Below are 16,189 nucleotides of genomic sequence, written 5' to 3'. Positions count from 1 at the left end.
AACCCGCCTGTTCCCGCAGTTGCGGATACAAGCCATCAGGGAAGGCTACCCGCACAGCATAGCTACACGCATAAGGCTTAACACTTACAAATACAGTGTCACCTGAAAGAATGAGCAAAGGCGGGAGGGGGAAAACTCCCGCCAAAATGGGCCAGTCCGTATGATGGAGGATCTTTTGCGTGATACCTGACGAGGTAAAGACAAAAGATCTGACCAAGAATGCGACAGCTCACTGACAGCAGCGTGGCAGACAGCACGCCACTGCACTGTGACCAATAGCCGCCGCCTGCTCACCAACTCCTGCCAGAGCACGTGCCTAGCCTGCAGTTGGTAGAAGACGAAGAGTGCACGGCACGCCTGCTCTATGTCAGACGCTACCTGTCCACCACTCACAGGCAAGGCACGTGCATAGGTTACAGTTGGTAGCGTGTTGGGCCGGCTAAACCCCTTGGATACCCACCTTCGGCTATAAAAGACAGCAAATGGTATTATCATTTCATCATCTACTATCTCGTATAACTTACTTGATAACTGCTCTAATAGTATTCATATACTTTTATATTCAAAGAGCAATATAGACTGATTCTCACGCCGGAGGGTGGTCACAAGGAGGAACCCCCCCCTTCTCAGTGACGAGCTTACGGTGTCTGTTTTGCAGGTTCCCTGAAGTACAACTTACTCTGCTGGACCTAACCTTCGTGGGAAACATTACTTAGCCCCCAGATTACCTATAATCTGCCCGGGGGTCACTTAGTGTTTCTTCAAGAGGGTAGTTGTTCATGTTCCCTAAAAAATAGATCCAAGACCTACAAATGGATAAAGCCTCCACCGGTGGTGTATTTAGTAATAATATCCTAATACACCTGGCTAATATTTGAGTTCGAATTTGATTCGTTTACTACTCAAGCTTACTTATGGCTTGAAGTGTAAGAATAGGGTCTTGTGACATCCTTTGTTGAATCGAAATAAGTCAAAGAAGACAACTAGTGAATTAGTGATTTTCTAACTAACACATATGCAAATCGTTGTTAGAAACGACCTTCTTCCAAGCCTCTACAAGTGCATCATCTCCTCAATATTCGACGATTTTGATGGACAATGTGTCATAGGTGACGGCAATAGCATGCCTTAGTAAATGGTGGTAGACTTGTAGGTGAAGTCAAGCATTGAAGCAAGAAGCTACTCAACGAAACATATAGATGGATAAACCATTCAAGTACACTATACGAGTCGAAAAGAAAAGCACGAATGAATTATATAAATAAAATTTTTAAACGACGATTAATGTTGTAGCAATAAACATAGCATAACACAGTATTAAAATGACATACTATAATAGCTAACCGATAAAAAAAAGCCCGAACGAATTATATAAACAAATTTAGTGTATTATTATTATTATTATTTAAGGTTCATGCATCAATTTTTTTATATTTGGTTCAACCAATGTCTATAAGGTCATAATTTTTTATAAAAGAGGCTCAGTAAGTTTTAATATTAATGGCCCGATAAATTTCTGGTTTCATATTTTATTAAATTTGTTACAAACTTTCAACAAATTTGACTTTTCCAGCCAAAATCGTTTTTCCGACGATCTGAAACTAACAACGTTAGGATTATGTTAGTCATAGACCATTAAAAACAAATACGTTAAAATTTGAAACTGTCAGTAGCCAATTCATTAGTTGGGAGCGTAGTAATAAAATGACAATAGTTGAAATTAATAAAAATCAATATAATTTTTTACAAAAATATATGTTGGTTAGTTAAAAGTTAACTCCAAAATTTAAATCATAGAAAGAAATTAAACCTTCCAAAATGATCGGGCTAGTTGGTTCCTAAATAAATCAAATGGATAAAGCCTCCACCGGTGGCTAAAGCATTTATTTAGTTTTCAAAATTGACCACTTGCCTCTTTCCTCCTGCATCTGACGTCCCAAGAGTCAACACTCCTATGGCTTTCCACGTGGCTTCCACATCTTCATGCCCTATAAATATATCACATACTCACTTTCAAATATCATCAATAATAACATTATTAATATTATTTAATTAATTAATTCATAGCCTACGCGGCGTATTGTTATTGTTATTGTTATCGTTATCGTTTTCGATTCTCAAACAACGCCAGCCATGTCAACCTCGGATCTCGCCGACATCTTACCTCGTGTTATCATCGTATCTAGACGTAGCCTTCGCAAGAACAAGTTTGTTGATTTCGTTGGTACGTTTTAATTTCCCATTTATGGATTTTGTTGATTTTTTAACCCTATTTTTTTTAATTGAATCATTGCATTTTGGATCGTTTTTTCATGAATGTTGTCACGTGTTAATTAAATTATTATAGATAATAACTCAATCTCCTTTTACTTACAATGATGTAAGGTGGTGAACGGTTCGGTTCGGTTTATGTCGGTGTTGGACGAACCCGAAACTTCTGCTTTTAAATTTTTAAAAACCGTTCGGTTTTGGTTTGGGTTCATTCGGTAGGATGCAAATGAAGCGAGTCGATAGAAAGCTTGAAACCAACCGAGCGTTTTCGAGCTTGAGCCGAGCCGAGCCTCAAATAAAGCTTGTTCCGTTATCGAGGCTAAGCTGGCATGGGAAGCTAGTCTAGGTTTGTCGAGCCTTACCGAGCTTGAAATTTGAGTTACATATTTATTAAATTCTTCATATAAAAAACGTGAAAATCTTCATATTGGTTTTGCTATTCAAAAGGGGTTGCGGCACAGCTTGTGAAAAAAAAAAGGTTTTCAAAAAAACATGAAACTAAACGATTGATTTTGATTCGGTTAAGTTTTCGGTTTGGTTTTTTGGTTGTTTCGGTTTCGGATTGTTTTTTTCGGTTTGATGCACACCGCTAGTACACCATAGGCGAATCATGTCAATAATTTACAAAAGACATGAAACTAAACAGTCGATTTTTCTTTTGGTTCAGTTTTTTCGGTTTAGAATCGGTTTTTTCAGTTTCATGCACACCCCTATAACATGGCAGAATCATGCCAATAATAAGGTGTTTGTGAATAAGCCTGACAGAAATGTGGTTCATTTAACTTACCAGGTGAGTACCATCTCGACCTTATCGTCGGGTATGGAGCGGTCCCAGTGATCGTCCCTCGCGTATCCGGGGTCCACACGCTCTTACACAGCTTCGAGCCGATCCACGGAGTCCTTCTCTGCGAAGGCGAAGACATCGACCCGTCCCTATACGAAGACGACGAACCAAACTTATCGACCGAGGAACTAGAAGAAATCCGAAGGTTACACGTCAGCGACACCGCCATCGATAAAGAAAAAGACACAATTGAGCTGGCACTAGCCAAACACTGCTTAGAAAGAAACATACCTTATTTAGGCATATGCAGAGGGTCACAAGTTCTAAATGTAGCATGTGGCGGTACACTTTACCAAGATATCGGTAAAGAGCTATCGAAAACATGCGCACCGGACCGAAGAGTGGTGCATATGGACTATGATAACTATGATGGGCATAGGCATGTGGTTAGCATTGTTGAGGACACACCTTTGCATCAATGGTTTAAAGACTCTTTGCATGATGATATGGAGATAAAGGTTAATAGTTATCACCATCAAGGGGTCAAGAGGCTAGCGCAACGGTTCAAGCCCATGGCGTATGCACCGGATGGGCTGGTTGAAGGGTTTTATGACCCGGATGTTTATAATCCGGAAGAGGGTAAGTTTATTATGGGGCTGCAGTTTCATCCGGAGCGTATGAGGAAGCCGAATTCGGATGAGTTTGATTATCCTGGATGCACCGCTGCTTATAAGGTATAGATTTCATCCAAGTTCTTTGATAACTTAATATCATAAGAACCAATATACTTTCTCGTTTTTTAAAAAATGTCACTTGACATAATTTTAACTTATAAAAGTCGTTACACATTTTCAAAAATCACGAAAAAGTATATACTTGTGGAAAAAAATAAACTTGTTTAAATTTTTTGCTCGAAAAAGTTAGAATGTAACTTAATCAAATTTTAACAAATTTAAGAGCTAATGGGTCATTATATTAAAATATATTTTCACAAGCGTTATATTCTAGACAAGTGTAGGGACTTTAATATAGCAAAACTAGGTCGAAGGACGTTAAAAATATATTTTCACAAGTGACACATTTTAGATAAATTTATGACTTACTAGGCATATGGACGTTTTTTTTAACAGTATAAGAACTTTTATGTGCTGTTGGACATATAAAAGTCCATGCACATGTCAAAATATCTCAAAAATGTCTCTTTAACACAATTTTGCTACATTAAAGTCCCTATACTTGACTAAAATGATTACAGTCATGAAAAAAAAATTAAAATAATAACTTGTAACCCCTTAAATTCGTCAAAATAAGGTTATTTAGCTTTTTTAGTTAAAAAGGTTGAATGTCACTATCAACTTTTAAATATTTTAAAATTTTTATAAAAGTGCGTTCATAAACAAACTATTTTCTTAAAAGAATGAGAAAGTATATTGATTTTTTATGACATTAACCTTTTATTCTTAAAAACGAGATTTTCAAGTCATTGCGTATTGAATCACTTGTGTCACATGGTTTCAGGAATTTGTGAAGGCGGTTGTAGCGTATCAAAAGAAGCTAAATGCCATTAAAAGGGTGCCAACATCGTTGAAACTTGACAAAGAATTGGAGCAAAAGAGAAAGGTTATTGTTAGAAGCTTCTCTCTTGCAAGAAACTTATACGAAGAAGGCGATAATAATAATAATAATCGTCAACGTAAAGAGTCTGATCTCAAACCAGGAGCAGAGTTTCTTGAGGTATGCTTAATGATTCAACATAGGCCTCTAAACGAACACGAATGGGGACATGCTTGTATTCGTTCATTTAACTTTAAACGAACACGAACACAAACATATGATTGAACAACTTTTTGTGTTCATGTTCGTTCATTAAGAGAATGGGCATGGTCGTATTATTAAAATTTAATAGAACAAACATAAACGAACGCAAATGAAAATAAATGACCAAACATAACCAAGTGTATACACACGCACGCACACATATACATATACATATAATTCAAACGAGCACATATAGCTACTTATGTATTTATTAAAATTTAAACGAACATAAATAAACGAACAAAACGTGTCTTTGTGTTCATTCATTTAATTAAATGAAGAAAAAAAGAATTGTGTCCGTGTTCTTTTGTTTATTAAATAAACGAATTTCCCGCCGAATAGTTCATGAACGTTCCGTTCTTGTTTTTTTCAGTTGACTAATGATTTTTTTTTTTTTTTTTGGGAATTGGTTACAGTCAAATACAGCATTAAGCATGCAACAAGAAAACAGGTTGAAGCAGATGGGAGCAACAGTGAGGAATGCATCTTCATACATGGAGAGATTGAAGATGAATGAAGAAAGAGAGAAACTAGCAAGAGTTGTAATGGGAAAGATGACAGTTGAACAGTTATCTGATCTTAATCTGTTTTATCACATGATGGGCCAGATATGTTCTGATATGTTGGAGAAGAAGCAGCAGCTGCAAACTGTCACTAATGGTGATCTTGCATAATGATCATCAACATCTTTATTATTATTATTGTTATTATTTCTTTATAATGAGTCACATGAAATCATGATGAAATTAGGAAAAAAAAAACTATCTTTTTGTACCCCTTTTGTCACAGTCTTGTACTACTTTGTATTGACATTTGGAGATGAATTTGTGGTTGACATCTTATTGGGATTTTATTGGTTTGGGTCGGTTTTGGGCCAAAGCCGAAACTTCGGTTTTCGATTTTTGAAAACTGTTCGGTTTTGGTTTTTTTTGGTTTATTTTCTTCGGTTTTACAATCTGAGCCATAAAAAAAACAAACTGGGCCCGACAAAAATTCGAAGTTTTGATTTTTGAAAACCATTCGGTTTTGGTTTTTTAGTTTCTTTTCTTTGGTTTTCCCATCTGAGTCCAAAAAAAATATTGGACCTGACAAAAAATTGGCCCAAAATAATGAATTTAGGCCTAAATTATTTTGTTAATTAATAATTAATTGATTATTATTATGCATGTGAGCTAAAATATTTCAGTTACACATATGTTAGTTATTATAAATTGAAAAATGAAAATCAATAAATTCGGTTCAGATGGGTTTTTCGGTTTATTAAAATGAAAAATGGAAATCAAGAAATTCGGTTCGGATGGGGCTTTTCCGGTTATTGTTACATGCAAAGCGAAGACCGAATCGTAAGTTTGGTTTTTACAGAAACTGTAAAACCAAACTATCAGGTTTCTATTTCAGTTCTTTATTTTTTTGGTTTCGGGTCGGCATTTACGATTTCATGCACACCTCTAAGTAGAAGTAGCTGAGCCTTCATTGACTTTCTAGGGTCAATTTGTTCAACAAGATTTCATCTTTAAATCTTTACCACATGTTAAACAGACTAATGTGTAACATAAGTGTATAGGTTACTAGAGTGTTGATCAAATGTCCTTAAAAGTCCACCAAACATTCACCAATATTAATCAACTTTCAACTTAAATAAGATTTATAGTTGAAGTTAGTTGCATAATTAGGTGCATATAATGTTGACCAAAGTAACAACACACTAACATACCTTCATTCATATAAGAACCGAGGCTCGAACACTCGATTACTCAAACACGACGATCGAATAACTCCCTGATGAAGCTTCTAATCATCGTAACCGTGCTACTTGTGGCTGCAGTTCCACAAGCTTCAAGCAGCCTATATGAATCCTATAAAAACTGCGCCATGCCGTTCTCGTGTGGGACCATTTCCGGGATCCAATACCCGTTCTCGAGACACGAAGATCCCAAGAACTGTGGGTATCCCGGGTTCCAGCTCGGCTGCAACGACAAGAACTCGCCTACTATTAACATGAACAACATGACTTACAAAGTTTTAAGCATTGATCACTCATCTCGAATATTGAAGATCATTAGAGAAGATGTAACCGAGTAGATATGTCCACACGACTTCACCAACACGAGCATTAATCATAACCTGTTTGCATACTTTCCAGATTACATGAACATCACTTTCCTATACGGGTGCCCGAATAGTTTAAATGTTCATGGGGACACGTTTTCGTGTAATGATAACGGGTTTGATAAAGTGTTGGTACTACCCGGAGATCAAGGCCCGGGAATATGTAACAAGAGTGTGATTGTTCCTGTTCCGGTTATGGCACTCGGGTCCACCGGGTTGGTGAATTCGAGTGGGTTGGATCAGGTTCTAAGGGAAGGGTTTGAGGTCAAGTGGAAGCTGGATACCGCGGGTTGCAGCCAGTGTACCCAGTCTAACGGTCGTTGTTTTTACGATTATGGCACGAACCAGACCGCGTGTTCGTGCCCGGGTTCGCCTTTGGGTGCAGATAGCTGCACCATGGCTAACACAAGCCAAGCCAGTTCCTCACAGAAACAAAAGTCCCTGACTATAGGTATTACTTACATCTATAATCTATATAAACAAAACCTTTAAAATCCTGCATGTCGCGATGTGGTCACTCCCCCCTTTTATGGAAGCCACCAGATTGCTTGATTTTTAAACAGAGGCCTCTCATTGATTTAACCCAAATTCATGGGTATGGGTCTTACCAAAACCAGATAGCTCTTAAACGGGTTATAGCATCTCATTAAATTAAAAATTATTCTTACCAATTATTTGATATAAAAATCCTATAAAATAGGGATATACTAAAATTTAATAAATATTTGATATGAAATCCTATAAAATAGGGATATACTAAAAATTAATATCCTATTTTATTTAAAAAAATATATTATTTATAATTAAGAAACAATTTTATAATAAAAAAAATAAATGGGTAATGGGTAATACCAAACCCAAATAGCTTTTAAATCGAATTAAAACATATCATTTATTTGTAAAACCATTTTATCATCAAACCTCAAGTATATTAATTATTAACTTTTTACAATAAATAAAATTAAAATCCAAATATACATATATAAATATTAAAAACGAATAATGTAAAACCACCCTCATAATACGGGGGATAAAATCTAGTTCTTCATATAATAACTTAAAATTAGAGTAAATTACAGTTTTTGTTCATTATTATTTATATATATACATAGGGTCAGGTTATTTTACAAAGGAGAACAAAAATGAGAAGGATGAGAAGGATTTGTAGCAACACAAAAAAACCTCTCAAAAAAATAAAACCATAACTCAAAATTTAATAAAAAAACTAAAAAGGTAAAAACACAAAAATGTTTCCACCGTCTTTCTTATTGTAAAAAAAATGTTGAGTGAAAAACACCATTGTGTCTTTTTGTTTATCACTGTGTTTTGTATTTATTTTCGTCATTGATTGTGTATTTTCTCCTTGACATTATGTGTTTTTTTCTTGATATTGTGTTATATTACTCAACATTATGTTATATTTTGCGATATATTGTGTCATTTCTTTTAGTTATAATTGTGTCTTTTATTCATTTTCGTCATTGTGTCTTTAATCTTGGCATTGTGTCTTTTCATTGGGTTTTTTTTTATGAACAAGAATGATGGGAGAAACATTTTAGTTTTTAAAATTTTTTTGTTTTTTATTTATATTTTGAATTATGCTTTTTTTATTAAATTTTTTGAATTTATTTTAAGAGATTTTTTGTGTGGTTAAGGATTATTCTCGTACTTTTATTTTTGTCTCCCTTTCTATTTAACTTTACCCCTATATATACCAACTTATGTACTGGGTCCTTAAACTATATTAATTACAAAAAGCATCCTTTATTTGAAAAGCTGTAACACATTAAGTCCTTTTCAGTGACACTTGTTTAAAACTTAGTTAACTTTTCATACACATGAGGCAACTTGCATATTGTCCTTTAGGCCTTAGGTGTAAGGGCAGAATAGTCATTTAAAAAATGTTATCAAAAGTTGTAACACAAATTAGCATACAACTTTTAAAATAAATGACGTTCTTTTGTAATAACCTAAGTTTTAAGACATAGCCGGGAAGCTGGCATGTACATAAACAACGAAAACTGTAATTTACTCTTTAACATTATATAACGATAAAATCACACTTTTCGTCCTCTGACTCATTTTCTTGGTATTCCAGCACTTCCAATCACTGGTGGACTACTTGCTACAATAGGTATCGGGTCGGGTTTCTTGTTCTGCAAGCAACGTAAGAAAAAACGAGCTACTGAAGTAACAGAAAGCCCAACCAAAGACATCATTACAACCGTTTCAACTAACTTCCTAGCCACCACAACTTCCCACACTTCCACAACAACAGAACTCGGTCACAGCACCTATTTTGGCACCCACATTTTCACGAAAGCCGAACTTGAAGCCGCTACTGATGGTTTTCATGATTCCCGAGAACTTGGAGACGGTGGGTTCGGGACAGTTTACTATGGAAAACTTGTTGATGGTCGGGAAGTGGCGGTTAAACGGTTGTATCAGAACAGTTTAAAACAAGTCGAGCAGTTCATGAACGAGGTCGAGATTTTAACGATGTTAAACCACGAAAACCTTGTCAAGTTTTATGGGTGCACTTCAAGAAGAAGTAGAGAGCTTCTTTTAGTTTACCAGTATATTAACAACGGTACGGTTGCGGATCATCTACACGGAAAACTAGCCGGTTCGAGTTGGCTAAGTTGGCCGTTACGGCTCAATATTGCGATAGAAACGGCCGATGCGTTGGCTTACCTTCACGAGTCAGATATTATTCACCGTGACGTGAAAACATGTAATATTTTGTTGGACACGAGTTTTCGTGTCAAGGTGGCGGATTTTGGGTTGTCACGGTTGTTTCCGATGAATGCTACGCATGTATCGACAGCCCCACAAGGGACACCGGGGTATGTTGACCCAGAATATTATCAGTGTTATAGATTGACTGATAAGAGTGATGTTTATAGCTTCGGGGTTGTTTTAATGGAGCTTTTGTCATCGTTGCCAGCCGTTGACACGAACAAGCACCGACATGATATTAACTTGGCTAGCATGGCTATGGACCGGGTTCAAAATGGGCGGTTGGGTGAGTTAGTCGATAAGAGGATTGGGTTTGAGAATGATGGTTTGGTGAGGCGGGTGGTGACTTTGGTGGTTTTAATGGAGCTTTTGTCATCGTTGCCAGCCGTTGACACGAACAAGCACCGACATGATATTAACTTGGCTAGCATGGCTATGGACCGGGTTCAAAATGGGCGGTTGGGTGAGTTAGTCGATAAGAGGATTGGGTTTGAGAATGATGGTTTGGTGAGGCGGGTGGTGACTTTGGTGGCGGAGTTGGGGTTCAGGTGTCTGCAGCGTGAGAAGGATATGAGGCCGACAATGAGAGAAGTGGTGGAGAGTCTGAGAGGGATTCGGAATGAGGAGTTGAGTGTTCAGAAACCGGAGGTGGTTGATATTGTGGTGGATGATTGTAGTAATCCGCCTTCATCGGATTCGATGATGACGGGAAAGTAGTTGGGTCCAGGTTGGGACAGCGGGCAAACTTTATATTCATTCTTATATAACTATTTAGTTAATGACTGCATTGCAGTTTGTTCGTATCCACGAGAAACATGTATTACTGCAAAACTCTGTATTTGATTTGGTAACACCCCCCCCCCTCCCAAAAAAAAGAAAAAGAAAAAACAACAGCTAATCATGATCAAATATCATACATTTCACCAGCACAACTCAAAACAAACCAGAAACAAGACCAAAATAAAATTCAAAAAACTACATAGACCTAGTCCAGACAAACACTTACAAATCTTAAAACTTCTATCAATTTGGTCTAAAATTTCAACTATAAAGGGAAAGTAAACCTCCATGTTCCGCAAACCCCATCTCTCTCCCCTAACGCGAGTCAAGGAAGTCAACCATCACGCTCATTTACAAACAAACACAGTCACAGTCCACCCATTTTAATGGTAGTTATTATATGTTCTTAGCCTCTTCTTCCAAGGATCACGAAGGGTACCGAGCATCCAGTCCATCCAAACTGTATAATGGCCATAGTTATGACGGTACGTTGTGTGATGTATTGTATGGTACCCTGCACCCATTACAGGCCACAACTTCCCATGAATGCAGTCATGAATGTTTGCTGTCCATATAGCTTCTAGGAATAATAACACGATGTGTGTCCTGAAATGTGTCGGCACAAGAAAGAGCGTGATGACATGTGGCACCGCCTGTAATATCCCGTCTAGAGGGTGGAATGCTAACCCTGGTTATGAAGATTAAAAGGTACACACATGATTATATATTTTTATATCATGAAGCTTTCTTATATAAAAATAGAGTTAATACTATTAAAAGGTTGAATTTCATTTCATCAAACTATTACAAATTTAAGAGGTGACAGATTAGTATTTTAAATATTTATTCACAATAGTGTGCATTATAAACAGGTATATGGGGACTTGAATACAACAAAATTGAATTGAGGGACTTTTATGTCTTTTTTACATGTGCATGGACTAGGCCTGTAAAAGAACCGACCAGAGCATGTTCGTGTTCGTTCGTTTAACTTTAACCAAACAGATGATTGAACGCGAACAATTAAACGAATGGGGTTTTCTTGTTCATGTTCATTCGTTAAAAATGAACGTGCTAATTTATGTTCGTTCACTAACGGTATAAATGAACAGTTCACAAACATAACTATATGCTGAGCCTAAAACGTTATTAAAAATAAAAAATAAATTGTAATAAGCCTAATAAAACTTATGTGAATATATTGACGAATGAACTTAAACAAAAGTAAGCTAATGTCTAATGAAAATAAATTAACGTAAACGAACTTAAATGAGCAAACGTGTAAACGAATATTCAAGAACCTAAATGAACAAACAAGACATTTGTTCATCTTCGTCTGTTTAACTAAACGATCAAAAATATTTGTTCATGCTCATTTGTTTATCAAATGAACAAACTTCTTGCCAAACACTTCACTGAACGTTTGGTTCGTTTAAAGACCTAGCAAGAACTTTTATACACCAAAATTATGCTGAATAACTTTTTCAAGAAAAAGAACGAAGTATTCTATTATTTTTCTTTTTTACAATATTAACCTTAAAAATAATTGAAAAGAAAAGAGGGGTACTAACCAGCAAATGGTGAAAGGGTATTTTGTTTATTGTAGATATGATGAGTTGCATGAAGCCATTTGTAAAGAGGTTTAATATCATGTAACTCTCTATGCATCCAATAGATGCCGAACTCGACGAATATCAAATAAAGAGCCAAGTACCAGACGTATGAAGCCCATCCGACATCGGTTATACTTGAAAAGCATCTGGTCCATCCTCTTTCAACCATGTATTCAGAGATTGCAGGAAGAGCACAGTACCACGGCATTGCCTTCATTGCAACATATATTTGCAAATACATTGCTTTTTTAGTAGGAATAGCATCTGCAAGATAATAAAGATTTGACTTTTGAGTGCCAAATGTATTGTTTTCTTAACTCATAAATCTAACACTTCTTCACTGTTGAAGAAACAAATGATACCACTGTTAACAATTATAAGATCTAAGAACATAAAGTAGAACTTTGAACTTTGAAGTAAAGATAATAAAGCTATTATTTTTACAAATTTAAATCTGGACTCACTCAAGTATGTGCTTCATCATTCATCAGCAATTCTCAATATTTCAATTTCTTGCTTATTAAGGTAGCAATTATTACAGGTGTAAACGAGCCAAGAAGCTCGTGAGCTACTCGAGATCAGCTCGTAAAAAGCTCGAATCGAGCCCGAGCTTAAAAATAAGCTTGTTTGGTAAATGAACCCGAACCCGAGCCCGAGCTTCACTTTTCGAGCTCAAGTCAGCTCACGCCTCACGAGCAATGAGCCTGCTATTTATATAGTGTTTTTTAACTATTTTTACATATAAAACTATGATAAAAATAACTAAATAATATATATTATGTTATATACAAAATTATAATTGAAATTATTAAAAATACTTATAAGTATATAAAAATTAATTAATAAATAATATACTAGCCGGGTGCGAACTTGAAAAACTAATCACGAGCCGCCACCGTGATCATTTACACCCCTAGCTGGAATCAAACTGTCATTCTCACTCTTTTCTGATTCCAATTTTTTTATGCAAAAACAAATGGAATCAGATCCAAGAATCTAGATTGCCAACTCACCAATCACTGTCATAAGTCATAACCTAAAGATTCAATCAAAACAATACCCATAAATAAAAACCAACAATTAACATAAAAAAATTAAGCTAAACATTTTATCAAACCAAAAACACTAACCTTTAGGAACATTAACATAAACATTCCGCTTAATTTGGTAAATATACAAGCACCAAATAAAAGTAAAGAACCAAAAAATACTTGTTTTCGGTATCGGTATTTCAGGTACCGTACCGATCTCATCCGTACAAACACATAAAATGAAATCGGCAATTCATCGATTCCAAGTGTACAACAATCTATAAAAATCTCGATATGCGATTCACATCTCAAGCCCTTAGTAATATAACTAACAAGGGGGCGTTTGGGATTCCTTATCTAACTTTTCGTTAAGTTAATAAGTTATAAAAATGTAACTTTTTGACTTTTTAACTTTTCCTTCTCACGTCAAAAACAATCCCAAACACTTTATTCTTTTTCAAAAAATTAATAAGTTATAAGTTAGTGAAAAGTAAAAAATATTTATATAAATAAATAAATAAAGTTAAGCTAAATATTATATCAAACACTTGGTGTGCAACCAAAAAAACTCACCTTTGGGAACATAAATATTATTATCGGTCGATCCATGAAATATGGGATTATTTATTTCCAATTTACGAAAAATAAAAAATAAAAAAATTAAGCTAAACATTTTATCAAACACTTGGTGTGCACCCCACTAATTGAAACCAAAAAGACTAACCTTTGGGCACATAAACATTCCGCTTAATATGGTAAATATACCAGCACCAAAGAAAGCCAGAGACAAGGTAAAGAACAGTTCCGGCAATGTAACAGCGAAGCCAGCCTTGGACAAAGTGTGGGAGTGGGGCCCACAGTTTGTCCGGCAGTAGAGTTCCGAGGACTATTTGGTTGTACCAAGTGGTCTCGGCTAAGAAGAGTTGTAAGTGATCGGCCATCGGAAAGTGATCGGTGGAGTTGTGACGGTGAGATTCCGGTCCGGCGGCTGGTGGGGTTTTGACAAGATTTGAAAAGACAAGAAGAAGTGGAGTGGGTGGGGGGAAAGCAAGAAAGATGGCGATATAAATTAGAGGGAGAGTGTGAGGGCATGTGACTCGGGTTTTGGAAGCATCTTGTACAAGTGGTTATGCGTCGAGTACAAGTAGCATTGGAGAACTTGTTACACGTTAGTCGGACGGTGGGGTAGTGACGACTGATTAATCGGGATTAATCAAGATTCTGGTTTCAAACTTGCAATCAATGTTTACTCGTACCGGATTTAGTTTAAAAATGGTACAACCGGGAGGTTCAACCGAGTTGAATAATTTACCTTGTAAATTCCATATAAATGCAATTTCAGCTCAAAAAATAACCCAAAAGTACATTAATAAACATCATACTTGAACCAAATATCACACATGAAGAATTGTCGAGTCAGATATAAAGTTTGTACTTTGTATACGAAATTAGTCAATTACAAAATCTAACTATACTATTAAAGCAAGATAAGTTTTCCACATGACACCATTAGACTATGCACTATGGGCGCCTTCAAGGGGGGAGAAAGGGTGTCGTTGGAGTTGGAACACCGTTGGGGGGCGCGGTGGAGGCGGGCATGGAGGTTGGGGGGGCGGGCATGAGGACGACCGGTGCCATTGGTAGAGCTCTCTCTCTCCTCTCTCACATACACACATACATATATATATGCATATATATATATATATATTGGGGCACCCAAGGGGCATTAAATCATAGCGGGACGGGTTTCGATGCCTCGGCTTTTTACGAGGCGATAACGTGGCGCTGACGTGGCGCTGTGAAGGGGCTTCGATGCCCCTCACCATAACATACAGCCTTATGGAGTGTCCACATTGGATTCCACATAAGTAAATTCCCTTAAATACGTTTTCACCTAATTAACATTATTTAACATTCATTAAAATGTATAACAATTCATTAAATGCATAAAATCATCTATCCATTATTTTTCATTTAATTACCATTCTAAAATTATATTAAGTTATTCATATAAATTTAGAAAGGCTAATCTTTAACCTTTTACGATTCAATATAAAATTTTTCGTTAATTTTGTTTTATAATCATTTAAATCAATAACAAAAGTTCGACTAAATAAATCAACACAATGGCTAAAATCTTGAAAAATTATTAAATGGTGAAAATTATGGACAAATCTTTTAATTTTTTTTATATACATATAGTTCAATTTTAATACTTTAAGTTATAATTTGTTTTAAATGAATATAAAATAAAAGTCATAAATAAAAATTATTATATGAAATAACTAAACTTACGCATTACATATAATAATTTTTATTATAATTTCCGCCCGTGTGGAACACGGGATCTAACCTAATATGTAAATAAACCAACATGGGATTTATATGATACAAAATTGTTGATTAATGAACCATCATTTACCGTGTTTACTCGTTTCAATTTATCCCCCTATGTTAAAAGCCATTTTTAAAAATACGGGCCGCAAAAAATATAAAAAATCTATTGGAATTAAAACCGGTTTGCCAGTTTAAACCGGTATTTTTAAAAGAATCAGCGGAACGACGTTCTAGCAAACCGTTCAAAAATATCGGGCTCTAAATACCGGTTGTCTTACGAAAATTCAGTATAACCGGTTCAATTGGCCGGTGCGTACCGGTTTTTAAAACATTGCCTGCAGTAGTCTCTAGCCACTACCAACTCTTACGAGTACTTTGGAATTACTCGCCAAGTACTCACTTGTCAAAAATTCGACACCTAAAGGCAATTTTTGCAACCATGACCATGATCGGGAATAACATACTCTTAAATTAGAAACGGATATTTCATATCTTAAATATGATGGAAGTTGTTGGTGAATACATGGTCATATATTGTCTGGTTGACAATAACATTATTAACATATCACATTATCCTAATGATAAATACACATTATCCTAATGATAAATACAGTTTTTATCAAGAAAATTGGACATTGTTCTGTTTTATCCACGAGAGAGATTGATCCAGAAGGATCTCCCGTTTTATATATCATCACTGTGTTTTT

General features: G+C 35.8%; 1 protein-coding gene and 2 pseudogenes across 3 annotated transcripts; 2 read left to right on the top strand and 1 right to left on the bottom strand.

Annotated features, from left to right (window-relative positions):
- The first annotated feature begins 2,120 nt into the window (after positions 1–2,120).
- LOC143626306 (putative glutamine amidotransferase GAT1_2.1) lies at positions 2,121–5,586 on the top strand. Its single transcript, XM_077096441.1, has 4 exons — positions 2,121–2,224; positions 3,062–3,789; positions 4,574–4,789; positions 5,290–5,586. The coding sequence occupies exons 1-4, from the start codon at positions 2,134–2,136 to the stop codon at positions 5,545–5,547; spliced, it is 1,293 nt and encodes a 430-aa protein (XP_076952556.1). The 5' UTR covers positions 2,121–2,133; the 3' UTR covers positions 5,548–5,586.
- Positions 5,587–6,648: 1,062 nt separating this feature from the next.
- On the top strand, positions 6,649–10,438 carry LOC143626305 (LEAF RUST 10 DISEASE-RESISTANCE LOCUS RECEPTOR-LIKE PROTEIN KINASE-like 1.3 pseudogene; annotated as a pseudogene). The gene is made up of 3 exons (XR_013152411.1): positions 6,649–7,433; positions 9,081–10,056; positions 10,234–10,438. The product of XR_013152411.1 is annotated as an LEAF RUST 10 DISEASE-RESISTANCE LOCUS RECEPTOR-LIKE PROTEIN KINASE-like 1.3 pseudogene (transcript).
- Positions 10,439–10,778: 340 nt separating this feature from the next.
- On the bottom strand, positions 10,779–14,086 carry LOC143626304 (delta(7)-sterol-C5(6)-desaturase-like; annotated as a pseudogene). The gene is made up of 3 exons (XR_013152410.1): positions 13,870–14,086; positions 12,073–12,378; positions 10,779–11,189 (listed from the first exon to the last, which is right to left on the bottom strand). The product of XR_013152410.1 is annotated as a delta(7)-sterol-C5(6)-desaturase-like (transcript).
- Between the last annotated feature and the right edge of the window lie 2,103 nt (positions 14,087–16,189).

Source organism: Bidens hawaiensis, unplaced genomic scaffold (genome assembly GCF_021521415.1).
Source record: "Bidens hawaiensis isolate Kalapana, Puna unplaced genomic scaffold, B.hawaiensis_p1.1 tig00004357_1, whole genome shotgun sequence".
Taxonomy (NCBI): Eukaryota; Viridiplantae; Streptophyta; class Magnoliopsida; order Asterales; family Asteraceae; genus Bidens; species Bidens hawaiensis.
This window is presented reverse-complemented; position numbering and strand designations above follow the sequence as displayed.